The 27,471-nt window shown below is 51.8% G+C and overlaps 1 protein-coding gene across 4 annotated transcripts; it reads left to right on the top strand.

The window, feature by feature from the left end:
* The first annotated feature begins 332 nt into the window (after positions 1–332).
* LOC111002524 (vacuolar protein sorting-associated protein 13D) lies at positions 333–27,389 on the top strand. 4 transcript variants are annotated; one of them, XM_045629123.1, is made up of 68 exons: positions 333–529; positions 649–839; positions 1,785–1,964; positions 2,069–2,317; positions 2,403–2,570; positions 2,655–2,808; positions 2,908–3,089; positions 3,160–3,428; positions 3,511–3,655; positions 3,730–3,878; positions 3,961–4,135; positions 4,205–4,394; positions 10,264–10,390; positions 10,473–10,596; positions 10,663–10,847; positions 10,923–11,067; positions 11,135–11,313; positions 11,392–11,540; positions 11,741–11,959; positions 12,038–12,165; positions 12,233–12,374; positions 12,447–12,671; positions 12,740–12,911; positions 12,993–13,121; positions 13,203–13,365; positions 14,008–14,151; positions 14,218–14,361; positions 14,428–14,554; positions 14,634–14,770; positions 14,844–15,086; positions 15,200–15,385; positions 15,463–15,598; positions 15,683–15,983; positions 16,050–16,212; positions 16,286–16,487; positions 16,558–16,731; positions 16,807–16,962; positions 17,034–17,194; positions 17,312–17,436; positions 18,679–18,816; positions 18,891–19,053; positions 19,127–19,297; positions 19,364–19,466; positions 19,551–19,705; positions 19,779–19,877; positions 19,964–20,151; positions 20,218–20,383; positions 20,605–20,741; positions 20,819–21,074; positions 21,153–21,309; positions 21,560–21,776; positions 21,845–22,025; positions 22,120–22,302; positions 22,604–22,810; positions 22,882–23,103; positions 23,186–23,376; positions 23,449–23,892; positions 23,978–24,092; positions 24,169–24,349; positions 24,438–24,604; positions 24,684–24,917; positions 25,002–25,189; positions 25,440–25,587; positions 25,663–25,845; positions 25,928–26,102; positions 26,180–26,311; positions 26,382–26,826; positions 26,903–27,389. In XM_045629123.1, exons 1-68 carry the CDS (start codon positions 433–435, stop codon positions 27,105–27,107), a joined length of 12,186 nt encoding a protein of 4,061 aa, XP_045485079.1. In that variant the 5' UTR covers positions 333–432; the 3' UTR covers positions 27,108–27,389. The 4 variants fall into 4 exon arrangements, with proteins under 4 accessions (XP_045485079.1, XP_045485080.1, XP_045485081.1 ...); XM_045629124.1 differs by having other exon boundaries at positions 3,505–3,655; positions 14,218–14,352; XM_045629125.1 differs by having other exon boundaries at positions 3,505–3,655; positions 15,212–15,385.
* Positions 27,390–27,471: the final 82 nt, after the last annotated feature.

Below are 27,471 nucleotides of genomic sequence, written 5' to 3'. Positions count from 1 at the left end.
TTTACAATTTACAAAGTTATTTTAACAATCAGTCATCAGTGTCAATCAGTGTTAAATTATATATGCTAGCTATATCTGTGGTAGCGCAGCGCAATTTATGGAATTTCTACTTCTTGATTGTATTTTCCTCTACTTGATCTGTGGAATGTATCCATGTAAAATCTTGGTACTAAGGTTCTTTTTTAAAGTTCAAACTTCAAATCCAAAATAAGAAAAATTAAAAATAACTAGTATTACAAGTAAAATTAAGAAATAACTTAAAAGAGAAGAAGTTATAATAAAAACCTGATTTATAACTTTTTAAGGAATAGTGAAAGTTACATTATTTAATATATAATACTCTTAAATTCATATAGTTTATCTTATAAATTTATTATATTTATTGAAAACTAAAATTTTTGGGTGGAGTGCATACAAAAAGAACAATGCATAATGTTGGAAGGACTAGTAGCTTGGGTTCTAAACAATTATCTTGGAAAATATGTAGAAAATCTCAATACAGATCAGCTGAGTGTAGCACTATTATCAGGTAAGTAATACTTAAACATATATACAAAACTGCCAATTCCTTTTGTGGAGAATCGGTTAATGGAATAATTTAAGCAACATCTTCTCTTTAAAACATCTCAATCAATTTGAACTTTTTAGGTAAAGTTGAGCTAGAAAACCTTCCACTTAAAAAAGATGCACTGCGACATCTGGGCTTGCCAGTCGAAATTAAGGCAGGTTTTATTGGAAAAGTCCAGCTCCAGGTACCAGTACGGCAAATCCGTTCTGTTCCATGGCTCATTGCTATTGAGAAGCTATACCTTGTTGCAGCTCCTGTTAATTTGGATGAAGTGAGTAACTTGGATAGTGTCCAATATTTATTTATGTACTTTATACTAATGAAATGATTTCTTAATATTAATGTATGTAATTGCAATCATAACCCTCTGTCATAAACACAAAATGTGGTCTATTTTAACAATAATTGACTGCACCTAAAACAACTTTCAGTCAATCAATAAATCGAACATTTTTTCATATAGATAACATACTTTTGAACATCAAAACAGACTTATTTATTTACTTATCACAGAAATACACACATTTTCCTTACAGCCTATACCAATATGATGTTGATGTCAAGAAACATTTAATAAAATATAATAAAGTACATATATAAAATTAAACAAGTACTATACACAATATCTGTATTGTGAATTCACTCTGCGAACATACAAATATATTGATAGTGTTGGAGACTGCATTCAGTAGGCGCAACGTCCAGGATAATGGGGATCTGTGGAACAGACTGGTTCTTGCCCATAGTATCACAAAAAATCTAGTTTTAATAGTTATATATAAACAAGATTCTTATTTGCTATTGCGTATAGTCTGTTGTATTTTTTATTTGTTTTATTTTTATCTTGCTATATTGAGGCATCTTGGCAAAAAACGAAGTATTTTTTCAATATTTTTGCTACCAGAGATTCTATAGCTCGACCAAGGCTTAGGCTGAAGGCTCATCCATCTCATCTTTATCCCCTTGTTCTTGAGCTGCGCATGTTTTACTAATTTGAGAACTTAATTCAATCGGCGTTCTTGAGAGGTGTAATTGTATGTAGAATGTATGTGAAACATTGTACGGAAGACAAGCTAAACCTACCAAAACCAATTGATTTCGATGCTTCAGGGATATCGTCGTTAAATCGAGGCCAATCGAGGAGTTTACTCAGTATATATATTGAATGCTTTTAATTTTACTTAAATGGCAATAAACTCTCCACCGCTCTTTTCAGTGGGATAGTAACATAGAAGCATTGATTGCTCACGAGCGCAAAGTGTCGGTTCTTGATGCGCTTGAGGCACATTGGCGGGCAGAACATGAGGCCAACGACGGTGGTTATTATGCAACATCCTACTCGTCATGGCTCAATTTTGGTACTGGTTTGCTGGCCAATATTGTAGAAAATCTTCAGGTGAGAATATTGAAAACAAAAAACAACATGTGTCTATTTACTACATTTGTTGTAAAAAAATTAAATGCGATTCAATTGTGTTTATATAGTTTGTCTTGTTGTAGTTAAAAATCAACGACGTCCATTTTCGTTACGAGGATGCCCTCACGTGTCCGGGCCAACCGTTCGCTTGCGGCTTCACGGCCGAATCTCTGGCTGCAGAGTCGTGCGACGCCAATTGGCAACGAGGCTTCACTCCGCTCTCCGAGCCGTGCTCCTTCAAATTGCTCGAATTAAAAAACTTGGCAATCTACTGGGACCCTATGCCGGTTCCCTCGGGAATGCTGGCGGAATGTACAATCTTAGAGCTTACCGTGAGCATTAAGACAAGTTTCAAATAAGTTTTGCCCAGAAAGTTTGTTCGTTGCCCAAATAAAGAGAATTATGTGTGTGGGACAGGAGCGCATGTCCGGCACGTGGGTCTCGGCGCATCGCTGGGTGCTGCGGCCGGGCGGCGGCAGCGCACGAGTGCGCCGCGAGCGCACGGAGCAGCCGCTCAGAGACCGCAACAGGCCCCGCCTCGTCTGCCATGTCACCCTCGATGCCGTGCTGCTGCGTCTTACTTCTGTGGGTGCCATGCGACCTATTGTCACATGATGATGTCATCCATGCCTAACGTCGACTTAATTTTTCTCGTGTGCGCCGTTTCAGCGACAATACGGTGAGATCTGGGGCTGCAGTCGTGGGCTGGAGCGCGTGGGCAGAATACGCGAGGCGAGGGCGTGGCGGCCGGCGGTACCGCCCCGTGGACACGCCCGTCTCTGGTGGCAATACGCTGTTAAGGCGCATCTGCCGCACCATCGCTGTAATTATTTTCTATCGCGTCAGAAGGATCCGATCGGATCCGAGTAACGGACAAACGGTCATCGAACGGCATAAACTCTGTCCCTAAATCCCTTCACAGGGATGGATCCGAAACCGACGTGGGAATCATGTCTAGAGCGAGCGCGCGCGACGCGCCAGTACGTAGACATCTGCGCAAGCACGCTGGCCGATCCCGCCGCCACGCTGCATCCAGACCGCAAACGGGCTAAAGACGACTACGAGTGGACGAATTCTCTCGCCGTGCTCCGACCGCTTCGAGAGGTCTCTCTTCCGTCTATCGACGCCGGTGTGGGTGAAGGTGGAAAGCTTCTGCAGGGGTCGGTGTCCGCAGGTGGCGATGCGCAAGGTGCCGATACGTAGCGCGGGTGGCGCGGAGGGGGGCGCGGGGCGCTCGGTGCTGGTGCGCTGGTTCCCGCAGTGGTGGGGCTGGTACGAAGGCTCGGAACCAGCGGCGCGCCTCGAGTCCGAGATCCTGCACGTCATCGCCGACTCCCTGGAAGACCCCGCGCTGTCGCGGCGCGACGCCCTCTCCGCCCTCTTCGAGTTCACGCTGCATGCCGGCTGCCTGGATGTGTGCGCCGACTCCGACGACGACGAGGGGTGTGTGTATTTCGCCACTCTCTCCGACGTCTCGTCGGGTATAGCGAGTGAATCACTATTTTACGCGTCGTTCAAGGTCTAGCGGCGTGGGCCTGGAGCTCCAGTTCAGCGCGGTGCGCGTGCGCGTGGAGTCGCGGCCTCTTTCCCTTCACGCGTCGCTCGGCGCCGTCTGCCTGCGAGACCGCATCAACCCGAGCACGCTGTTTCCCATCCTTGTGGCGCCGCAGGTTACTTCTTTTTAATTCTTTCTCCTTAAATTAACAGCTCCGAGTACTTTTTCCTTAACGCTAGTGTGAAGCAGGGTACGATCAGAGAGGGCTTGAGTGCGACGAATCCGACGACGACCGCCGCGGCCCGATGGGGTTCCCCCCGTCCCCCCGACGACGACATGGAGCCGCTGTTCCAGCTGACCTACGAGAGGCGACCGCTCGGCTTCAACTGCGATCATAAGTGGGTATAAGTTACCCGCGTCGGAGATGCGGCGAACTGCCCCACTGCCCTACTGCCCTGCTCACTCGCAGTTCGCTCGCAGATTGCGCGTCAAGTCGCGGTCGGTGGAGGTGGTGTGGTGCGCGTCCGCAGCACGCTGGGCGGCGAGTTGGGCGGGCGCCGGCGCGGGAGCGGGCGGCGCCATCGCTCACGTGCGGGATCACACCCGTGCCACGCTCCTCAACCACTACGAGAGGCTACTGCGCGCTCGACGTACGGTATGTCCGTCGGCGTCGCCTCGCCCTTTGGCCGCGACCGCGTGACTGATGGGTCGGTCTGACGAACAGGGCGAGAGGCGGTCGTGGCAAGTGGAATTGGATATATCGGCGCCACAGCTGATGTTCGTAGAGCAGTTGCGGTCGCGCGAAGGCGGCGTAGTGCTGGTGGACTTCGGCCGGCTCCGGCTGGCGAACGCTGCCCTCGCTGACGCGGCCGCCGAGGAGTCGCCGCGGGCGCAGCCCTTCGACGACGACGAAGGTCGGTCCTCGGCGTCGGGCTCACTTTCGACCGAATAATAATGATAAATAATTATAAAAGCTTTTATTGCTGTATTTACATATTAGGTACATCAAATATGCCACCTCTAAGGGCTTCTACTCTTATCTGTTTCGAGCTTTACGCATCCAATGCGGGCCAGCTACTCTTCGCAAATCATCTTCCCAACTTTTCATTTGTCTTTGTTCGGGCTGCTGCCGAACACTTTAATGATAATTAAATAAAAGATTGCTTTGCTCTTAAAAACTAATTTAATGAGTGATCGCGGTGATGGTTGATGACACACTGATGTATAAAGAAAAGCGTCGCGCGCAGGCGGCGAACTATATGTACTTATGCTAATTACAGTGTTCGGTTACTTTCCGAACATGCTCCCGGGCGGGAGAAAAAAAAACACAAAATGCTAAAAATTATACATATGAGAGAAAAAAAATTACTGATAAAGAAAAAAAATTAGTGCTTATGCTACATAACACTATCTTCGATTATCGAGAATGCCTTTCGCGCACTAACACTTTCACTTTCACTGTGAACCACTGATTTTATTTCACTGTTATCACTGCGTTGCACGCCCGGTGAGAGCACCAGACGCCGCTGACGCCGACACCTCCTCCAGGCGACGACGAGCGCTGCACACGCGCAAACGCCGACCAGGCTGTAGCTGATGGAGTATTGATGTATGTCGTGGCTCGATAGCTCAGGCATTTCATCTATGTTGCTCTTCATGCTTATTATTTGGGATTCTAAGCCATCTATAGAGCTGTTCAGTTTATCGATATCTGTATCGTCTTCTTTGAAGTAAGGCATTGTTATATTGATAATGTGGTTGATGTCTGTAACATCTGGTGTAAGGATGTTCGGTGCCGTTTGTATAGTATCAAATTGTTGCCTTAACGAGAGTGTTTAACCTACTACTTATAATGTTATACTGCCTTTCCATCGATGCTTCTGTTCTTTTTAGCAAGTTAAATTCTGACTCTACTATAGAAGTTTGATTACGCCATAGATTTACCAAGTGTTGTTGATTATTTCTAATTAGTTCAATGTCCTCAGAGTATTTATCTGCAAAATGCTGATCTAGCACACCAAACAATGTGTTCGCAAGGTAACCTACACCGTTGATAAGACCGCGACGCTGTCTGGAGTGCTCGGTAAAATGCTGTGTTAATAAAAGTTGATTGTTGTATTGTAACTCTGAGTAGTCGTGATTCATTTGTAGTAAAATCATATGGCATTGTTGATTATGCTCTATGTTAGTACATAGTTTGTCCAAGTGATTTGATAATTTTTTGTATGCTTGTTCACCTTGCCAGTACGGGGCCATATCGTGGTACACAACTAAGGTCCATTTGTCTCTAATAAGTTGCATCTTTGTTATGGGGTCGAAATACAACGATTGGCTGGCGCTCATCTCTGTAATATTATACTCCGATCTAGAAGTAGGCATAATGCTCATGAATGAAAGAAACCCTATCGCCATTGATATAAAGTCGAATTTCTTCTTAACTTGTCTGCTTGGTCGTGTCTTCTTTCCGGCTAATGATTGACCTTTACATGATTCATTCGTTTGCTTGCTTGATGCTTTTTTCTTGTTTTGTTCTTGCTCGTTTTTAGATGCCGTGTCGGCGAGAGGTAATGCTGACAATTTGATGATCGGTCTCCTTTCCAGGTTTGTTCTGATTCTTATCCATTCTGTTACACATTCGGCTGATACTTCGTCTTCCCATTCTTTGACTTCCATCCAAACTTTTTGGAAAAGTAGCTTAAGCTTAGTAACGACTGGCGCTAGCCAGCCCAACGGATCAAACACCTTTGATATTTCTGATAGTAACTTCCGCTTTGTTAATTTTGATGTTGTTTCCTTGGACAGTCTGCACTCGAAAGTAAATGCATCGTTAGCCGGAGACCACCCTAGTCCAAGGGTTTTGATTGTGTTTTCTGATTTGAAATTGAATATTTGCTCTGTCTGCTCTGTGTTCAGATTTTCTAGAATGTCTGCTGCATTAGATGTCCACTTTCTCAGCAAGAATCCGCCTGATTTTAATAACTGATCCAGCTGTGTTACAATCTGTTTTGCTTCTTCTATAGAATGTGCTCCGCTTACCAGGTCATCCATATAGAATTGATTTTCCAGAATTTTCGCTGCTTTAGGAAAACCTTCGCGTTCATCGGCTGCTAACTGCTTAAGGGTCATCATAGCTAGAAACGGGGCTGCCCTGGTCCCGTAACTAACGGTCGTAAGGTGATAAGATCTGATAGGTTCCTCTAGTGAATTCCTCCATACAATTTTTTGAAGATTTTGATCGGTTTTATCTACCAAAATTTTCCGAAACATTTTTTCTATGTCGGCGATGAAGCCGACTTTATATTGTCTCCATGATAAAATTAGTGATTGCAAGTCTTTTTGTAAATTCGGACCTTTGTACATTAAATCATTAAGACTGAACCCAGACGATGTCTTTGCTGACCCACTGTAAACAACGCGTAGGAATTTGCCCGCATCGGCACGCTGCACGCCGTGGTGCGGGAGATAACATTCCGGGGAAGCCCTTTCGTTATCTATACAGAGTGTCATATGACCTAAGTCTAAATATTCCTGCATGAATTGTTTGTAATTTGTTGCCAAATTAGGATCCTTAGCTAGTTTCTTTTCGATGTTTCGATATTGTGCTATTGCTATATGTTTAGACTCTCCTAATTTCTCTTCAAAATTATCTGTCATTGGTAACCTGACCTGGTACCGTCCGTCTTCGAGTCTTTTTGTTGTTTGCTTGTAAAAGTCAATACAATATTGATCATCTGAGGACATTGAAGACTCCTCCGTTATACCCTCGATCTCCCAAAATTGTTTCAGGTCTTCGAAGTTGCTGAGTACAACGTTGCAGTGAAATGATTGGGGCATATTTCCGCAGAGAATCCAGCCAAGGCGCGTCTGTTGTGCTATTGGTTGTGATTGATTTTCGCCCTTGACTATTCCGCTTAAGATTATAGATGCGTAGACATCCGCTCCGAATAGTAGATCGATTGGTCTGCTTATATTATAATTAGGGTCCGCTAATTTTATGTTATCTAAATATGGTAGAAACGGTCTATCGAAGCTGTGAGTCGGCAAGCTTTTGATTAAGTTGTTGATAATTAAAACTTCGGTTTCGAATGAGTAATCATCGTTTACAGACGTGCACTTAATAGTAAGCATGCCTTTGCAATTGTTTTGCTTTTGACCGACTCCAAAGATAGAGCCGTTGCATTTTTGCCGTTGTAGCCGCCTTTTCTGAAATTAATGATATCTGGGATCCTTGGTCAATCAAGACCCTCATTGTTTGCTGTGAACCATCGATTGCCGTGATTTTGACTTCTGCGGTTGCTAAGAGTACTTCGGTTGCCTTTCCCACGGGTGAATGGGGCTTAGTTGCCGCGTTGCTATTTTGTTGAGCGTGAGACTTCGAACTACTTGCGGTTGATATGGTTGATTTTTGCTTGCTAAAGGCAATCTTTGATTATTATACCTGTTATTTAGGATTTCCCAACATATAGTGTAATTTTCGGAACTGATTTGTAGGTGACGAATCAAATTTTCGGCTTCACCTTTTACCTTGCTTTTCAAAAACTGCATTCTTTGTGCGTTAGATAAGGACGGGTTGCGGTCGATTGTTTCTAGGAAAAGGTCCTTGAATGAGGTCCAGTGCTGATAGTTACCCGTAAAAACGGGAATATCCATTTTGGGCGTAGAATATTCGCGATGTGCAACGGACCATAATTTGCTGTTGATTGATTTGATGTGCTCGTTGTATATTCGTTCATTCTTAGAAAATACGTTTTGATATACCTCATCTTCACCTTCTTGGTACATGTCGATCTCCCAGTGAAGAGAGTCGATAGCTGACCAGCGCTGCTGTAATGATTTTAGGGTGTATTCAAACTCCCACTTTTCGGACATGCTACTTAAATCTAAGTTACTTATTGTCCTCTCGAATGCCTTAAAATTCGAGATCTGCTTTCTAAGAAGCTCCCGAAGTTTCTCGTTCGATTTCGGGGGTTCTGCTTGCTGTGCTGTTGCGTCTGGAGTCACAATGGTTACTGCTGGCTTATTACCTGATAGTGGAGAGGCTGCCCGATCCCTTACACCAGAAGTAGATGCCTTTATTGACTTAGGATGTTGAACAGAACCTCTTGTTTGTATCTGGTGGATCAATTCCTTCGTGGATTCATATAAAGTTGTTGCCAATTGATATTCGGAATTGATGATGTACGGATGCTGTCTTATTTCTTCATAGGCACACAACTGTATATGATTTCGTTGAAAGTCAGACCACAGATCTTCCAGATTAGCTAACTTACGTTTAGCATAGTCCGGTAGCCACTTTCTTTCCGCGGAGTCTTTTTTGATATTTCTTTGTAACGACTCGAGAGCCTCATATGTTGTTTTTTGATTTTGAATAAGATTATCGAGTTCCATGCTGAATTAAAAAGTAATATGGAAAGATCTCACTTGATATGCTGCTACTGTAGTGCTGTTGCTCGAACCCGCGCGGTGCTGTCAATGCTGTATGCTGCTGCTGTATGCTGCTGCGTAGCAAGCCTGCCTGGCTCGCACACAGAAAGTGATGCTGTTGTGTGAGTAGCCTGCCTGGCCACCACACGAATGCTGATGCTGCTATGCTATGCAACTGATGTATGCTGTGATATATGCTGTGTGGGAGCTGGTACAGCTCACCGCACTTGATGATTTAATGCAATGGTGCTAGCACTTCGTACACACGAAACTTTCACGAAAACTCGCGTTTCAGGTCCCGCCTGTACGTAAGCTCGAAGGACCAAAAATGTTCGGGCTGCTGCCGAACACTTTAATGATAATTAAATAAAAGATTGCTTTGCTCTTAAAAACTAATTTAATGAGTGATCGCGGTGATGGTTGATGACACACTGATGTATAAAGAAAAGCGTCGCGCGCAGGCGGCGAACTATATGTACTTATGCTAATTACAGTGTTCGGTTACTTTCCGAACAGTCTTCCTCTCTTTCTTTTGTCATTGCGAAGAAGCCATTCCGTCACTTTCTTCATCCATTTATCTTCTGTCATAATGTAGGCCACATTATGACAGAAGATATAATATGAAGTCCATTTCTATTTTAATATTTTACAAGAAGTAACAGCAGTAGTAAACATTTTGTCATATCCTTTATTTCTTTTAGTTTTACTCTATCTTTTAATTTTAGTCCTAGAATACTACTGTGAGTTGTGACATACTCTTAGTATGTTTTCTTGTTTATCAGGGAGTGACCAGGTTTGACATGCGTATGTTAGGCACGGTAATATACAGGCATCAAATACTTTTCTTTTGTAAAACATTTTCATGTTTATGTTTTTCATTATTTTTGACATTGACCAGTATCTCTTCCAAGTATTTGTAATTCTACGACCCACTTTTTTATCCAAGCATTCTTTATTAGCTATCCTAAGTTCTTGTAACATGCTTTCTATAGCAATGTTTTCCTGCTTTCTTAGGTTTAGTGGGTAAGTAGGCTTGTATTATTGACCATGATTCTTCTTTTGTTCCGGTGAAAGTAAACTGCGACCCTCTTTGAGATACCTAAGATTACCCATTTAATTTTAACTAAGGCTAACTCTAGTTCATGTAATTCTTCGTCTTAACTGAGAGATCTCGTATTAAGAGTCGCTATGTGAAGATCTTGGTGTGTTTCAACAGGTTCTGTTATCACGTTGGGCGAGCGAGTCTGATAATCCTTAGAGGGTTTTGGTATTCTCCCACCATGACCAGTCGGCTTGGGAGATTAGTAGTTCACCTGCATAACTTGTCATAAACTCTAATCGTGCGTTTCGCCTGGACAGAGACATTCATGACCCCGTGTTCGACCCCTCCTGGGAGCCTTTTATCTCCGGGGTCGCCGCCGGACCCGCGTGCGCCTCCTTCGCGTTCGCTCGACCCCGAACACCTGCACACCAGCCTCTACGACAGGTATGTCGTCTCATCGTCGATCTCGGGACCGAGCCCGAGTGATCCAATAGCAAGACACAATAAAGGGTCGAGTCTGCCTCAGGTACAAAATAGAGCTGAGCGACATGCAGATCCTGGTTGGAAGAGTGCGGGACAACTGGAAGTACGCCCACACGAAGGCCACCTCCGCGCTGCATCTGTTGGACCGATTCAGTATATCGCTGCAGGTGAGTCGCAATCGAAAACCACGCGCGAGTAAGGCGTGGCGGTGAATAATTGCGAAATCGTGGTAGGCGGAGCGGCGCGTCGTGGCCACGAGTGACCCGCAGTACCCGACCGCGGCGCTTTGCGGCTCGTTGCCCGCGCTTGTGGCGCATCTGTCCGAGCACAAGCTGACCGCGCTGCGCGCTGTGTTGGCCGCGCAGGCGGTCCCGGCGCCCGCCGCTCATGACGCCCAAGCCGCCCGAGCGACTTCATCGTACGTACGCCGCTCGTTACTGCTTGTAATAATTTTGTGTGATTTATATTTCAAGTTACAATTCTCTTCGATCAGATTTCTGGACGAAGACCCGAACGACGACGGCGACGGGGACGAAGACGAGAGCGTAAGCTCCGAAACCGAGCAATCCGAATTCTCGTCGCAGAGTAACGCCACTCTCTTGGTGCTGCAGTTCGCCGTCGATCAGCTCTCCGTGGAGGTGAGAGGGGTGACGGAGGGTGGCCGCGGCCGGGGAGGCGCAAGACTTGAACAAGCGCGTGTCACAGGTGCAGTCCCGAGGCCGCAGCATCGCGGAGGTGCAGGTGTGCGGCGTGCGGTTGGCGGCGGGCCTCGGGCCGGGTGAGAGCTCGCTGTCGCTGTCCGTGCACTCTCTGCTGCTGGTGGACGCGCTTCAGACCTACGGTCCGGACTTCGAGCTGCTCGTCGCGAGCCATCGTCACGTCGGGTCAGTGTCTTCGTCGTCGGCTCTCACGCTTCTTCGACTACGCCAGAAACGCCTTACTAATGAAAGATGTCGTTCCAGAATGGACACAACTTCGGGTAGCATTCGGGGCTCGGAACCCACGTCTCCCACGTCTCCCACTTCTCCCGCGTCTCCCGAGACGCGTGCGCCGCCCGCCGCGCCTTCGCCTTTGGACCTGCATCGCGCTTTATACTCGCTTCACGACACCTGTCAGTCCGCCATGAGTATACTGCGTTCTTCGATACAGTTCCACGTTTGGTGGTTTTTATTCTTCAGCGTACTCTTGACAGTAATGCGTCAGAGACAGAATTCTTTTCGGGGGTCGCATTATTACCAATTCTTTAGAAAAAACGTCCGTATAGTATTAAATAAGGCAAAAATAAATTAATAATTCCGTGAGATTACACAGATACCGGTGGGACCAGCCCTTCTTCCGGCGCCTGGGGCTTCGATTGGGACCCGAAAGCTACGGCAAACTGTCGGGGTTCCGAAGGTCCCGCTTGGGCGGCGCCGGGCGTCGTAGACTCGGAGGCGCTGATTGCGGTCGAACTGTGCATCGTCAGAGGCGAAGGGGGCTCCGAGGATTTAAGAATCGCTAATATTTTGTTTAACAACTTGGACGTCATCGGTGAGTTTTCTCTATTAATGGGAATTTTTCTCTAATGTCTCGTTTCACTTTCTTCAAATGTGACGTCTCCCGTCGCAGCTAACCAGGAGACGATCGTGGAGTTGATAGGCTTTGCGCATCGCGTGGCGGGCGCCACTCCCGCCTCCGCTCCGCCCCCCGATCCGCCGCAAACGCGGATCGCGCCTACCGTCGGCGACGATCTCGAGGTATGGGAAGCGAACGTGACGCCTTCGCGCCGTCGAAGTAAGACTGACATTTTCTGACGGCATCCAGGTGGGCGTGCGCACGGAGATCACGTTTGACTTCCACCGGTTGGGCGTATTGCTGCTTCGAGCCGCGGTGCGCGAGGGCGCCGTCGTCGCCAACAAGATCGCCACCGCCACGCTAGGGGACGCTCGCATTCAGGCGACCTTGCGTAAGTTTGGACATTAAAAAGGGTATCGTCGGCGGCGTAGACCTCTCGGTGACCGCCGATTTCGTTCGACAGACGGCTCCCTCGTGGAGGCCAGTGGATCCCTGGGCGGCGTGCAGGTGGTGTCCCTGTCGGAGGGTGTCGGCTTACACTCGCGCATCCTGTGCGCCGGCCGATCTCCGGCTGCGCCCCTGGGGCCCCTCGGGCCGCGTCAGCCCGACGCGCGGCCGGGCGAGGATAAGGCGCTGCTCTTCACCGTCTCCAGAAACGTGCGTCCGCCAGAGCGTGACGAACTTCCCGGTAAGTCGAGCCTCCTCGTCGTCGGACGCCTTTCGTGAACGAGACTTAACCTTTCGGGTGGTTCTCAGTGGTGGAGGTGAGCCTGGAGGTGCGAGTGGCGAGCGTGTGGTACACGCACTCCGGGCCGCTGCTGCGCGAGCTGCAGAGCTGCCTCACCGAGTTCAAGCAGTACCTGGCGAATCTGGCGCGGTCGATCCGCGCCGCCGCCGCCGACATGGCCATCGGCCTCGTGCACCCGAGGTGACAAATATCTCAATATGAATTCAGATTCGTCTTTTAATTGTTAGTTTAATTTTTGTAAGACTTGTCTCTCTTTCACAGGACAGAGTCTCTGTACGCAAACCCGAAGCTGTCTCAATCTACGGAGGGCGTGTCCCCGCGGCGTCGCACCACCAGTCTGGGCTGCTCGCTCGACGAGCCAGACCGCGACACGCAACGATTGGTGCTGAGGTGGCTTCTCGTTCACTCGTCGTACACTCACTTTGAAAATGTGGCATATTCACAGCGGAGACCCCGTCGATTACTTCGCAGAGTGTCGGTGTCGCTGGAGTCGCCCGTGGCGGTCCTGCCGCGGTTCGCTCGCAGCCCGGAGGTGTTCGTTGCGCATCTGGGTCGCATGAGCCTCTCCAACGAGCCCGGAGCTCCGGGAGACACGACGTATCAAGTGCGAGTGCGGGACATCTCCTTAGTCTCGGTTAGTGTATGCTCTTCTCCGTGAGGTCTTTACCTTAGTTCTAAGAATTGAATAATCGATTCACAACGCATAGAAAGCAGTCGAAGACCATTTACTCGAAAACTAGCTTTTTAGAAAGAAAAGATTGCTTAAAAATTGCTGGTATTTTTATTTTATTTTGTATTTTTTTTAACGTGTATTTTACCAAAATTTTCATGTTTTAGATAAATACATAAAGTCTTTTGTATATGTGGTAAATTTGAAAAAATAAATAACAACGAATTAATAAAAGACTACCCCACCCAGTATAGAAAGGATAGAAGAAAGGAAGAAAGCCTTACTGAGCTAATAATAGCAATAACAAAAATTCACTGATCCATTATAATTAATGTAGGGGAAGAGATAGAAAACTGGTAATCTCGTATTATATTTTAATGTACCACACTAGGCAAATATTTACTTAGATTTCTTATCAACTGACTGAACTTAAAAAGAATATCCAGGAGTTCGTGCGAATAACAGGGAATTCTAGTGTAGGGGCTAGTGCACTCTATTTCAACCTATTTTTCTTTATTTCTTTCTCAAAGTATTGAGAATTTGATCTTCGCGACTTCCTTGCTTCGGCATATCGTATGTATTATTATATGCTTTTTTTATTGATAGCTAGACATCAGTGAACGTTTGAAGCGACAGGCGGCAGGCGGCAGCATGCAGCGCCTGTATGATTCGGAGGGTGGAAAACCTGTACTCCACGACACGGCGCTTCAACTCGCCATCTCTCTCAGTAAAGATGACGGGAAGCCACAGGTTAGTGTTTGTTATGCTTCGCGTCCTCTTATTTGGAGAAAATATATCATGTCCTCCGCCTCGTAGTGCGCCGTGGCCGGTGGCGTGGTGGGTGGGCTGCACGTGACGGCGAGTCGCGAGCAGTACGAGCAGCTGCTCGACACCATGCGTTGGATCGCCGCCGACGCCCCCGACCGCCCCGACGAAGCCGCCGCTGACCGTGTACGAGAAGTGCGTATTTATAGACGTACCTGGCTTTCGCCGTCGCCGGTTGCTTTTTAAAGATTGAATCCGCAGACGAACACGCTGTCGGAGCCGTCGGTGCCGACACTGCGCCTGGACCCCGCGGTGCGCGCCGCCGTGCTGGCCGTGCCGCCCCCCGCGGCTGCCCCGTCGCCCGTCGCCTCGCACGCTCCGTACACCGGTAAGACGTCGCAGAGCGTACGCGTTCGCTTCGTGACGGCGACCACGACTCAACGGAACGGTCCGATCGTTGTTTGCAGTGACGTTCGAGCTATCTACGTTTACCGTGGAGCTCCGAGCCGATCTGGGTGCGGGGGAGCGCAGTCTGGTGGCGCTCACGTTCCGGGAGTTCCTGCTGCGTCACGAGCGCCTACACCCACACGAAACAGCCTTGCAGGTCAGCTATGACGCCTCGATTCCTAACTCGAACCGGTTTTTTTCGTCAGGCTAACCGCCGGCATCGTCGACAGGTGTCTCTCTACTCGATCACTATGGAAGATCTGACGAAGGATCCTGATTCTCGGCACCGGACGCTAATGGAGTCCCACTCTCCGCCGATGCCGCCCAAGGCTGTGTTCGTATCGAAGTCTTGCCCGGATTTTTCGTGTCACATATCTTCGGCCGCCTCCGCTCTACCTCTGCTTCGACCCGACGTCAGGACGCCTTCCTTGCCTTCCGGCTTCAGTGTATCCGACAACATTACTAAAAAGGAGGTAAATATAGAGACAGAACAGAAAATATACTTAGTCTTATCTCATAGATGATTGTGTTTGTTAATGTCTCGAATTTATTTTAATTTTCTAGTCCAGTTTAAATAACTTTTCAGCAATTACGGCAGAAACAAGACAGCAAATGCGGTCCGACTCCGCCTTGTTCGCCCGTGGAGGGGATGCGGGGCGAGGATCGCGGGGCCGATGAGACCGAGGGGGAGAGAGGGGACGACAACCTGGTGTGGGTGTCCATACACACCCGGGATCCGCAACATCCGCTATTCGACAGCCAATTCGATAAGGCAAGCTCGTCTAGTGATACACGGGAAACGGGAACTATGTGCTATCTCAACGATATATGTGACTCTTTTCTCGATAGGTCTCCAGACTGACAAAAGTGGAATTCAATTGCCTGAAGTTGGTTCTCAGCATCGACAGCTGGGTTGCGGTCCTTGACTTTTTCGGCGTCAACGAGGCCGAACGGGACACATTCAAGGTCGACGAAAATGGAAAAGGTACTTTTATCAGTCCTGGCTAGCGATTCACTAAACGATTGAGCGTTGAGGATATTTTGCTTAACCGACTCGTGTTGATATTAGACCTGGCTGACGACGCCGGCGACAAGGCGGCGGTGGCGGCCGAGGCGGAGGGAGGAGTGTCGGAGACGGAGATCCGCGTGCGCTCCTTATCTGTGGTGGTGGTGGGGGCGCGGGGCGACGCCTGTCGCGCTTTGGTGTCGCGCGTGGCGGCTCAGGTGCGAGCGCACCGGGCGCCTGCCGAGCGGCACGTGCGGGCCTCGCTCGGCGCTTTGCTGGTATCTGACTTGGCGCCGCGCGCTCCCCTCTGGCGAGATCGCCTCCGCACGAGGGCCGAGAGCGCGCTGACTCTACATTATCACCGGTGAGGCGCCGTCCCGTGTTTTGTGATTTGTTATGTGGACCAAACTTAGGAGCGTAAGTTTTCCAGATTGAGCTCCGAAGGAGCCGCCGCGACCGGGTACGACACGAGTCTGGAGCTCGAGATGGGTCCGTTGACGTATGTCCACACGCGCCGCTTCGTGTCCGAGTTGCAGGCGTTTGCGCGCGACTTCAGTCTCTTGCGACATGTCATCGTTCAGGCGCGGCGAAAGGTCGGTCGGCGCTCAAGAACATTTTTGCGAGAGAGACGACGATCACTCGAATAACGTTAAGCTTTCTGCGAAGGTGTCCAGCGTCGCCCGCGATGCTTCCCGGTTTCAGCGCATGTCGCTAAAGGTGCGCTGCGAGTCCCCGGTGATCGTCGTGCCGGTGTCGGGGCGAAGCCGCTCGGCTCTGGTGGCCGAGCTCCGTTCGCTGCACGTCGACAATCGCTTCGGGCGAGCCGGAGACCCCGACACGGTCAGCGTCGTGTTAGATCCCGCCAGACGTGAGTGTGCCCACCCATTCTGTTCGAGTCGACTCGATCGATGGATGTGAAGAATCTTACAATCCCACAGCGGAACGAGAGCTGCTGGACGTGCGCGGTATCCGCTTGGAGGGCGTATCGGTTTGGTGCGCCGAGGGGGGGACGGGCCGTGGCGGCCGGATGCGACGCTGCGGCCCGCCGCTGCTGCCGGCACCGACCCGACTCGTCCTGCAAATGGAGAGCAACTGTGACGACACGCACAATGGTGAGTTCGCGCTTTGTACGTACGAGAATGTCGCCGTCGTCGGCTCGCTCGTAACGGCGGTGCGTCTTTTTGCAGTGGCCGACGTGACGATCCACGGCACTCTGACGACGTTACAAGTGTCGCTCGACGCGGCGCAGTACCGACTGATACGCGGCGTGCTCGCCCACAATTTGGGCGAAGCCTGCTCGGAGCTGGCGGCCGTGCCGGAGCCGGCGCCGAGACCGTCGCGAGGTGGGTTAAGGCGAGGTCGCGAGCGAATCGGACACCTCTGAGGACCGTGGTGACATACGCCTCGTTTGCAGGCGCCCGATGCACTTGGTCGCTGCGGTTGGAGTTGCAGAACGTGCAGGTGGAGCTGCGTCGGCCTTCGGTGCCACCCTTGGCCTGCGTGCATTTCATCCGGTCGAGGCTGTTGGTCGACACCTACTCCGACACCAGCCAGGACGTAGACCTCGTGTCGCAGGTTCGTAACTTTTCTAGCTTTGGAATGCGTGTGTGACATTTACGACGTAACAGTTTTTTCAAGAGCAGAAAGTGCGCTTCGTGTTTCTAAAAAACACTAAAATGTGTGCATCGACAGGAAATCCTGGTGAGCGACAGCCGCTACGGCAGCGAGCCGGCCAACCGCAGAGGCAACGTCTTCAGCCGCATCGTGCAGCCGCAGCCTGACCATCCGCACACCGTACAGGCCGAGCTGCACGCCAGGTGTGGCACTTCGATCTAAACGAAAACCTAATCACTACATAGTATAAAACTAAAGACCCATATCGATCTTGAATCCTAATTGACAGAAATTTCGTGAATTATTCGGGCCAATGCGATTAGTGAAGGTAGTGAAGGCTAGAAGGTGGACGTGATCTACACGGATTTCGAGAAAGTGTTCGACCGTGTGGATCATCTCATTTTAGGCATTCGAGGCATTTGCATAGATGCATCTGTTCTTACATAACAAATATAATAATAATACAAGCCTATATTGCTGTATTTACATATTAGGTACATCAAATATGCCTCCTCTAAGGGCTTCTACTCTTATCTGTTTCGAGCTTTACGCATCCAATGAGGGCCAGCTACTTTTCGCAAATCATCTTCCCATCTTTTCATTTGTCTTCCTCTCTTTCTTTTGTCATTGCGAAGAAGCCATTCCGTCACTTTCTTCATCCATTTATCTTCTGCCATAATGTGGCCTGTCCATTTCCATTTTAATTTTTTACCAGAAGTAACAGCATTACTACACTTTGTCATATCCTTTATTTCTTTTAGTTTTACTCTATCTTTCAATTTTAGTCCTAGAATTCTCCTTTCGTTACTATTCTGACATACTCTTACTTTGTTTTCTTGTTTATCAGGGAGTGACCAGGTTTGACATGCGTATGTTGGGCGCGGTAATATACAGGCATCAAATACTTTTCTTTTGTAAAACATTTTCATGTTTCTGTTTTTCATTATTTCTGATAGTGACCAGTATCTCTTCTAAGTATTTGTAACTGTACGGTCCAGGTCTTTGCCCATGCATTCTTTATTAGCTATCAGAATTTATTTATTTCAAACATACACACATTATCTTTACAGCCTACGCCAATACGACAATGTGGAGAAACATTTAATAAAAATATAATAATGTACATAAAAATTAGACGCATAATTAGCATAATATCGCTACTGTGAATTCACTTTGCGAACATACAAATATGTCGATAGTATCGGAGACAGCATTAATTAGTAAGCAAACGGGGATCTGTGCAACAGACTGGTTTTTGCTTTTGATATCGCAAATAACTTAGGCCTTCGCCGTCGCACATATCCCATAGGTACTAAGAAGCCCAGTTCCTGGAGTACACTCGGGTTACACACTATCCCCCTCAAGACTTTCATTACGTAGTAGGCCAACTGTAAGTCCCGTCTGGTTTCCAATACGTTACGTTACGTTTCGACGATTGTATCCAGGAAACGTCCAGATTCCTCTGCGTACACGATAATGGTGAACAACATGCGACTGATGGCCATCCTCGACTGGTGGGAGGCGGCCCACCAGTTCATTATGCAGTCGCCGCCTCCGCCGGCGGATCCCGATCATTTGCACTTGTGAGTTTCAACATCAACCTATAAACTGATAGAGTACCGACTGGCTTAACTGAATACACTCTTTGTTTAAGCAGCGAAGAGAGATCGTCTGAATTCGGTCCGGAGCTCGATAACGCAGTCGAGCGCGCGAGTCGCGAGATCCCCGAACAGATGGAACTCAAGCTGAACGTGACCGATTCACAGCTCGTGCTCGTCGAAGACGCCTCCGTTTGGGACACCAACGCCGTCATACTAAAGGTTACTTTTTATAGCGCTCAAACCTAGTGATCTACATTTGCCTTTACTCACCTCTCGCGTTCGTTGAATCCAGAGCACTACAGTGATAACGTACCGCGACGGTGGCTCGGGAAAGGGCGTGGTGTGCGAGGTGAGCGAGCTGGAGGTGTTCTCGTGTGTGCTGGGGCTGGAGGACGAGACGGCGTTGGCCATCCTGGACCCCGCCGCGTTGCATCTGGCGCTGCACGACGACGCAGCGCTGCATGTTAGTATTTTCATTATTCATATACGATCTTCGATGTCGCTTTCTAATTAAAGCGGCCGTTTCCAGGTAGACATGGGTACCGTCAACCTTCGGCTGTCGTACCACGACATGCGCATGTTCGCTGCGATGCTGCAATCGCTGCCGGCCCAAGCTAGATTAGCGCTATCGGGTGAGTCGCTCTTCGGTCCACCCGTGCGGATGCAGTATTGTAACGTACGAGTTTCGTGCACTACACGGAAATTTTCAAATGCAGATAAGACCGAGGCGGTCGTTTCGTCGGACGAGCCGGCCAACAGCGTGCACATGCGCGCGGGCACCTTGGTGGCGCCGCGATGGCTGCGCTCGCGGTCACGCTCGCCGCCCGCGACCGTGGAGCCCGTGCCACAGCGGCCGCTGCGGTCCCTACAGGTGACGACCACCTTCTCGCAGGTGGCGTCGTATGTGCTCGTTCTTGATTAATTCGATACGACTATTTCTCCAGGTGACCGCCGACTGTGTGACTTTGTGCGTCATCGACGACTGCTTGGACTCAGACGTGCCGCTCCTCGAACTCTCTCTCGCGGATCTGCAGCTCGAACAAGTCGGTGTCCTCATACGTTTAATACTTTGTGTGCAAGTCTATACGACGCGTGAAGTAGCCACGTCTGTAACCCAACGCTTGTTCAGGACTTGCGAGGTGTAGAAGAATCATTCGAAGACCCTCTGCTGGTATCGACTCCGTCGAGCCCGTCGAGCACGGCGCTAGTGGAGGCGCGTAGGCCCGCCGCCGGAGGGGGGAGGCTAAGGGCGCTGCTCACCCTCGACTACTACAACAGGATGCTCTCGGGCTGGGAGCCCGTGGTGGAGCCCTGGAGGTGAGCATCGGGTTCGCGTGCGACGCTCCTCGGTCAACTGGGACCTACTCCTTGATCGACTTCTAGGTTCGAGGGCCGTTGGGAGTACACGTTGTCGAGCGCGCTGTCCTTGCGGCGGCTGCAAGTCGAAGTTTCGTCCTCCGAGATCCTCGACACCAACATCACTTCGGCGCTCATCGACCTGGCGCGGCTCGTGAGGACAAACTGGACTGCCGATTACTACGCTCCCCAGGTTGCAATATGTCTCATCACTTTTACATTTTGTCATATTGGCCACTTTGACAAACGCACATCTACTGCTGCGTCACATTACTCAACGGACTGTCAAATGTATACATTTATATGTATCGAATGTCAGGAGTATCTGTATAGTATATGTAACGTATGTATGTATGAGCGAACTAGGCAAGGACCCATGTAAGGACCTAATGTGACATTTCGTCGTGGTCACAGGGCTCCGGACCAGCAGATCAATCGCCAAAGAGCAGCCCCGCCGGTCATCGACGTCGGTCGCCGTTCGTGCCGTACGCCTTGCGCAACCTTACCGGCCTGCGGCTTTGGTTCACCACTCTCACCACCGCTTCGGACGAGTAAGTGCTTTACCGACTTCCGTTTTGAAGTGAGGCCGTTGACTTTTGAGCGGTGAATATGTCGTATGCGATGCCAGGTTACGAGAGGGTGGAGAGGCCGCTCCGTTTTCGGGACCGGATGACTCGTGGGTGAGCGTGCGCGCCGGAGACACGGAGCCCTTCTCGTTCGGAGCTCGAAGGGGACGCGCCCGGGGCGCCCCCGCGCACGGCCCCGCGGGCCCCGCCACTCTAGCCCCGCTGCATCGCCTCGTCGTCAGAGTGGACGGCTGGTCGCCGCTGGACCCGGTGTGCGTCGACCGCGTCGGCGTCTTCTTCAGGCTCGTCACGCACAACGTGAGTACCTCAGGTTTTCTTTCGTGTGATACGTTAAGAAACGCAACGTGCGGCGCTAACGGAAGTCTCCCTCGATAGAAATCCGGCGGCGAGGCGCGTCTGGTGCTGGAGGTGTCATTGGAGGGGTCGGCCCGTAAGCTGGTGACTGTGCGTTCCGCGCTCTGTCTGCGCAACGACCTGCCGCATCCGGTCGACGTGCGTCTGCAGCACCCCGGTCCGCCCGCGCACGCGCATGGTACGCCCGCTTTACTTTTAGCGATTAATGTTTTACCGCATCGTCGCAAAGTCGAGTTACGAGTTCATTCGCATTTCATTTCGCATTCAACCTTTGCATTTCGTATTTTTTAACCTACTAACTGAATCATCGCAAATAGAATTACTAATTCGAGAGAGAGAGTTTGAGAGAGACAGATCCACGTACTTAGTTTCGTTTCACCCGGTCCGTTTTGATACGTCTTCGCCTTGACGAGTTCGTATGGTTAAAGGCGAATGGGGCGCCTCGGGGTCCGGTCGCAGTACCCAAGTGGCGGCGGGCGGCTGGTGGGCGGCTCCGCTGAGCGAGCGAGACGGCGTACTGTGGACTAGGCCGCTGGTGCGCTCCGTGCGGCCGCTCTCCCCCGCCCCCCTAGATTGGCGCGCAGCGCCCTCAAGCCCGGCCCTTTTGCACTACGAGTGCCGCGCGCCTCACGACTACGTCTACAGGTACGATACGTCGTTTTCGCCGCTTTCTCTTTGACTTTGTTTACTTTGACGATGCTTTGCCGCCGTAGGTTCTGCTGCGTGATCGTCCGCGAGCGGTTCCCGGCGGAGCGGGGCGAGCCTCTGGCGGGACACACGCTGCGGCTGGTGCCGTCGCTGCGAGTCGAGAACCTACTGCCCGTAGAGTTGCAGTACCGCGCCGGATCGCTCGTCGGCACCCTGGCCGCCGGCAACACCGAGCCTGCCCATCGGGTGAGCGTCAGCGCTTCGGTCGCTCGCAACCTCGGAACGGCGCTGACAAGCTTAGTCAATTAAAAACGATCAAACCGACCCTCGTATGTTGCAGGTCGACGTGGAAGAAGGCGTCGAAGTTGCCGTGAAGCTGGAAGGGTTCGGCTGGTCGTCGGCATTGAGCGTGGGCGGCGGCACGGACGGTTCCTTTTCTGCGAGACTCAAACTCCGAGACACGAAAGGCAGGAGGCTCTATCTCAACGCACGCGTCACCGTCAAGAAGATCGACGGTGTTAAGGTAAGAGAGAGACAAGGTTCTACAAGGTTCCGGGTTGTTTGATGGTCATGGCGACGGCGATTAAAAATAAAATATAATAAAAGCACCAATTTTGTATAGCATTAAGGTCACTTTGAATTAGAGCAGCATCACAGATAGAGTTAATAACTTTATAGAATTTTAAATCAGCAATGAAGAGAGACGATTTACAGTGCTTTATATGATTCCTTACGTCGTTTACAAATAATGAAAATAGCAACGTTTGCCAAGACCTATTGTTATTTAACAACTAATGAATGGATCTCGCTATTTTGTGTCGTAGGTGTCGATATCGGCGGCTTACTGGCTGGTGAATCGTACGGGGCTACCTTTGGTGTTCCGGGCGGAAGGCGGCGGCACGGAGGCGGCGGGGCAGTTTGGCGAGCACGAGGTGGCACGCATGGTGGCACCGTTGCCCTTCGCTTTCGCCGATGGAGACGGGCCTACGCTTAGCGTGCGCCTCGGCACCGCCGTCGTGGCCAACCCCGAGGTCAGTTCCGACCCGCGAACGGGTTCCGGTACCCGAGCGAGATGGACGTTGACGGACTCGTCGCTTTCCAGTGGTGCTCTCCGTTCGGACTGAGCCCGGGCGTCACGGTGAAGCGACTGGAGGGGCGCGGCGCGGGGGGCGAAGAGCGCGCCTTCACCGTGGGTGTGAATGTGCGCGCCGCGCGAGGCCGCCATCGACGCACCGACGTCGTCACCTTCACGCCGCGCTATCAGATTCACAACAATACCTCGCGCACGCTGCAGTTTGCGCAGAAGTGCAGCGCGACCACGCTCGTGAGTAGTCGGACCGTTAGCTTTTAAGACGATTTCGAATCGAACGATTTGAAATACATAACGGCTCTCGTCTCTTCGCAAGACCGACCCCGGTGCGGCGGCGACCCACGTCCTGGCAGTGGCGGGCTGCTGTCTGCCGTGGCACTGGGCGCGCTGGGACCGCTCGCCCTTGCTGTGCGCCAGGGTGCTGGCCGCGGCCACGCATGACCCGCTCACCGCGTGGAGTGGAGGATTCAAGATAGACTCACCGAGGAGCCTTCACGTAGCGTGCAGGTAATAACGTCGCTGCCTCGAAGGCTAACTGACGCCGACTCGATTTCCACTGACCGCGCCTTCTCTTCGCAGGGAGAGCGGGGGCTCGTACCAAATTATGCGCGCCGAGGTGGTGCGACATGGAGCGGCGCTGCTCGTGGTCGTGTCAGACGCCGAGTGCGCGCCGCCGCCGTTGCGCATCGACAACTACTCGCCCGTGGCCATCATGTACCATCAGGTGGGGTGTGCCGAGGAAAGCGTGGTGCGCTCGGGCGGACGAGCGCGCTGGGCGCTGCCCGAGCCGGAGGGCGAACGGGTTGTGGCGCTGCGGGCGCCTGGCGGCCCGCGCCTCACGCTCCCGCTGGACGCGCTACACTCCACGCACGCGCTGCTCTACCAGAACTTCATCTACGTTTCCTTCGCGGCCACCGCGCCAGTCGACGCCGCCCTGCCCGCCCGCGACGCCCCCGAGCTCGTGCTGGAGGTGCCGGTCGGCTCGACCCGCGTCCACCTCGCTCCCAAGCGGCACGGAGACAGGTGTGACTCCTATCGGTTTATACGATTAATGGGTTCGGCTCCGACTTTGAATTATTCTAAGGAGGCCTTGGTTCGTTTCTCGAAGGTCTCAACTTTGGCGTCGGGGTCCCAACGGGCAGCTGATCCACGAGGGCAGTTCGCCGCCGCAGCCCACGGACGCCCAATTGTCGGACGAGACGACCGTCTCGCCCCACGTTATGGTGGGTTATAAATCTCGCACGTTTCGAGTGAGTTATACCGTTTTCTCGAAATTCGCGTTGACGAGTCGTCGTGCAGGTGCTGGACATCGAGGGCGCGGCGCCTCGGCCGGGACTCAATTCGGCGTTGGTGCTTCGCCGGGCGGACGGTCGACGGGCGTCGACGCAGGCGTGGCGGCTGCTGCCTGACGGTCGCATGGCCTGCGCGCACAGAAACCTCTGTGTGCAGCCCGTGGGCGGACTCATGGCGCTCACCCCGGGTACACCGACGTCTTTCACTATAATGTCTATTTATATTTAATGATCGTGAGATTTTTGTATTGATGTATTCTTCCGCTTTCGTCATAGGAAGCCGAGTTGTCCTGGGGCTGAGTGGCGGACGCGAGGGCGCGGCCGTGTCGGGCGAGCAGCGCGTCCGCTGGCGCACCCTGAGGCCCGGCTCAGGCCGACTCAGCGTCACGCTTGCCGCCGACGGGCCTACGCGGCTCGTTCGCATCGTCGACACCGTCGCCACGGTAACGCTCCGTACCCGCGTACCGAACCGGAGGATCGCGAACGTCCTTCGTCGATCCTAAAGCTCTCGATCACTGGCAGGAACCGCCGACGCCGATGGAGAGCCTCGCGGAAGAGGAGAAGGAGGAGCGAGGCGACGCGGGGTCGGCATGGGAGTGGGGCGTGAGCGTGCGCCTAGAGGGCGTCGGCGTCTCTCTGGTCTCGCGGGCCGAACTGCTGTACGCTCACTTCACGGCCGTACGGGCAGACTTCGGTCGGGACCGCGTCGCCTTCCGCGTCGCGCTCTCCGTGCACGACATGCAGTGGGACAACCAGGTGCCTCTAGGCTCCCGACCGAGGTGGATCGGCTCCGGCCGTTCGGTACGGCTAGTGTTAAATGGAAATTTCTCTCCGGTTCAGCTGCCGGGGACGCCGAGCCCCGTGCTGCTCTACTGTCTGCCGGATCGCAACGAGAGTGGCGCGGCGCCCCTTCCCGCGCTGCACGCCGCCGTGGAGCTGCAGAGGGCGGCACCGGCCCGATACAACGCGCTTTATTTCACGCACTTGCTGGTCGCTCTCCGACCCATCGCCGTGCGACTGGAGGAGAGGTGACGTAAAGACGATGTCTTAATCGTGGGAGACTCCGATTTTTTTAAAATATCAACAATGTCTTTCGTACACTCCATTGAGACGGACGTACGAGAGCTCTGGCGATTGATACGTTACGATATTTTTTCAAAAGACTGTATTTCGAGGGTGTATAGTGTATGTTATAATAATAATAATTGGTAGTCTTTCTCCGTGCACGTTTCAAATAAGTAACTTTTCAAACGGATCATAACGAAGGCCGGGTCGTAGGTTGATGCTGCTGCTTTGGGAGTGGCTGCAGGTGTCGGAGGGGGTCGAAGAAGAGGCCGCGGACGAGGCCGAATGGGTGACGCCGGAGCACGCGCCGCTGCACGCCACGCGCTACTACTTTGCGCTCATCAAGCTGCTGCCCAGCCAGGTGAGTGTTCCGGATTCTGTGGGGTGGCGATGCGATATGGACATCGACGATAACCTCGCCCATTGTTCGGTCCAGATCCGCCTGTCGATGTTCACGGCCAACAAGCTGGAGGGTGGCGCGGCGAGCCTGAAGCGGCGCTTGGGGCTGACGCTGATCCGCTTCGAAGACGCGGCTGTCGAGTTGGAGCCGTTCCTGCGCGCGCACGCTTTCGACACGGCGCCGGCCCTCGCGGCGCAGGTGTCGCAGCACTTCAAAGACGTGAGTTCTCTAACGTCTCTCGTAAAACGGTCTCGATGGTCTCGGACGCTTCAGTTTTACCTTTGCGTCTCTCTTCCACCAGGAACTAAAGTGGCAAGCCGCCAAGATCTTGGGTTCGGTGGATTTTCTCGGCAACCCGCTCGGCTTCGTCGCGGACGTCTCGGAGGGAGTTTCGGGTTTGCTTCTCGAAGGAAACGTGGCCGCGCTGCTTCAAAACCTCACCCACGGCATATCCAACTCCGCCGCGAAGGTCACAGGTGACGAACACGCTCACAGTCAAATTCGTCCGTTGACGCTGTCGACGCGCGAGTTCACAGTCGAATCTCAACTTCAGAGACGCTGGGCGACGGGCTGGAGCGCGTGGTTTGCGATGAGGCGCACGAGGAGACGCGCCGGAGGATCCGCTCCGGCGCCGCCGGCTCCAGGGTTGCCGCCGGACTGCGAGGCCTCGGCCTCGGAATACTCGGTGCGGACCCTCGAAGCTCCTTTCGCGTCGTCGTCTCGTCTCGAATAACAACATTCTCACGTTTCGGCAGGTGGAATGACTTCGCTGGTGAAGCACACCTACGAGGGAGCGACGGCCGAGGGCCTGCCCGGGTTCATAGCCGGGGTGGGCAAGGGCATCGTCGGGACGGTGACGAAGCCCGTGATCGGCGTGCTGGACCTGGCCGCCGAGACCGCCGCCGCCGTCCGCGACTCGAGCCGGCGAGGACTGCGAGGCGGTCGCGGCGCCGGCGGCGAGCGGGTGCGCCCGCCCCGAGCGCCGGCCGCCGCCCTTCTGCCGCGCTACGACGCCGAGGACGCGCGCGCCGCCGCCACGCTCTACGCGCTCAACGGCCGCGATCACTCGGAGCGGTTCCTGGCGCATCGCATCGTGCGCGACACGCCGCACGACATCCGCGCGCTGCTTTCCGACTCCTACCTGCGGATATTCACCTGCAAGGGCTCCGCGCCGCAAATCGTCATGGAGACGCATCTCGGGTGAGGGGCGACGGGGCTCGCGGGCGACCTCCGAGCGACGAGCGATTCCGACTGACGAGAGCTTTCCTTTCGGCAGCAACCTGGTGTCGTGCGCGGCGGTGACGGCGGAGGGCGCCCACTTCGTGGAGCTGGGCGTGCGAGGCGCGGCAGCCGAAGGGCTGCGCAGGCCTCGCGTGCAGTGCGACTCGCGCGAAGTCGCCCGCTGGCTGGCCCGCCACGCCGCACACGCGCGGCAGCTGCACCACGACCGCACGCACACGTTGGCGCCGCTCGACCTTTAGGGGCCTCCGATCCACTCTTATTCTATATCTGTCTGTTATTTCCGCTCATTTAGTTATCGTATTATACATTATAAAATTAACTGCTCGAACCCAAAAGCACAGTCATAAAGACGATTTAGAAAAGTTTCGCAGTCGACTGAAATGGAGCGATTATCGCCAGTGAGACGTTTAAGCGAGATGGAACTGCTGCCAAAAAATATTATATGTATCTGCTAGGATGGACGATATTAGCAATAATTGAATAGTTATGACCTGTAAGATAATACAATATTATTATGTTAATCTGTTTTTATTTATATCAATCAATAATAAATGAGTTTTTAAAACAATGTGTAAAATTAATGAGAGCGATTAATTTTACACG

Source organism: Pieris rapae, chromosome 8, assembly GCF_905147795.1.
Source record: "Pieris rapae chromosome 8, ilPieRapa1.1, whole genome shotgun sequence".
Taxonomy (NCBI): domain Eukaryota; kingdom Metazoa; phylum Arthropoda; class Insecta; order Lepidoptera; family Pieridae; genus Pieris; species Pieris rapae.
This window is presented reverse-complemented; position numbering and strand designations above follow the sequence as displayed.

Excerpts from the sequence above, each read along its gene's own strand:
- LOC111002524 (XM_045629122.1), top strand. The coding sequence starts at position 433 with ATGTTGGAAGGACTAGTAGCTTGGGTTCTAAACAATTATCTTGGAAAA. Across the intron at positions 17,195-17,311 it reads ACGTAGACCTCGTGTCGCAG|GAAATCCTGGTGAGCGACAG; the intron begins GTTCGTAACTTT and ends GTGCATCGACAG. Across the intron at positions 22,303-22,603 it reads AGAAGATCGACGGTGTTAAG|GTGTCGATATCGGCGGCTTA; the intron begins GTAAGAGAGAGA and ends TTTGTGTCGTAG.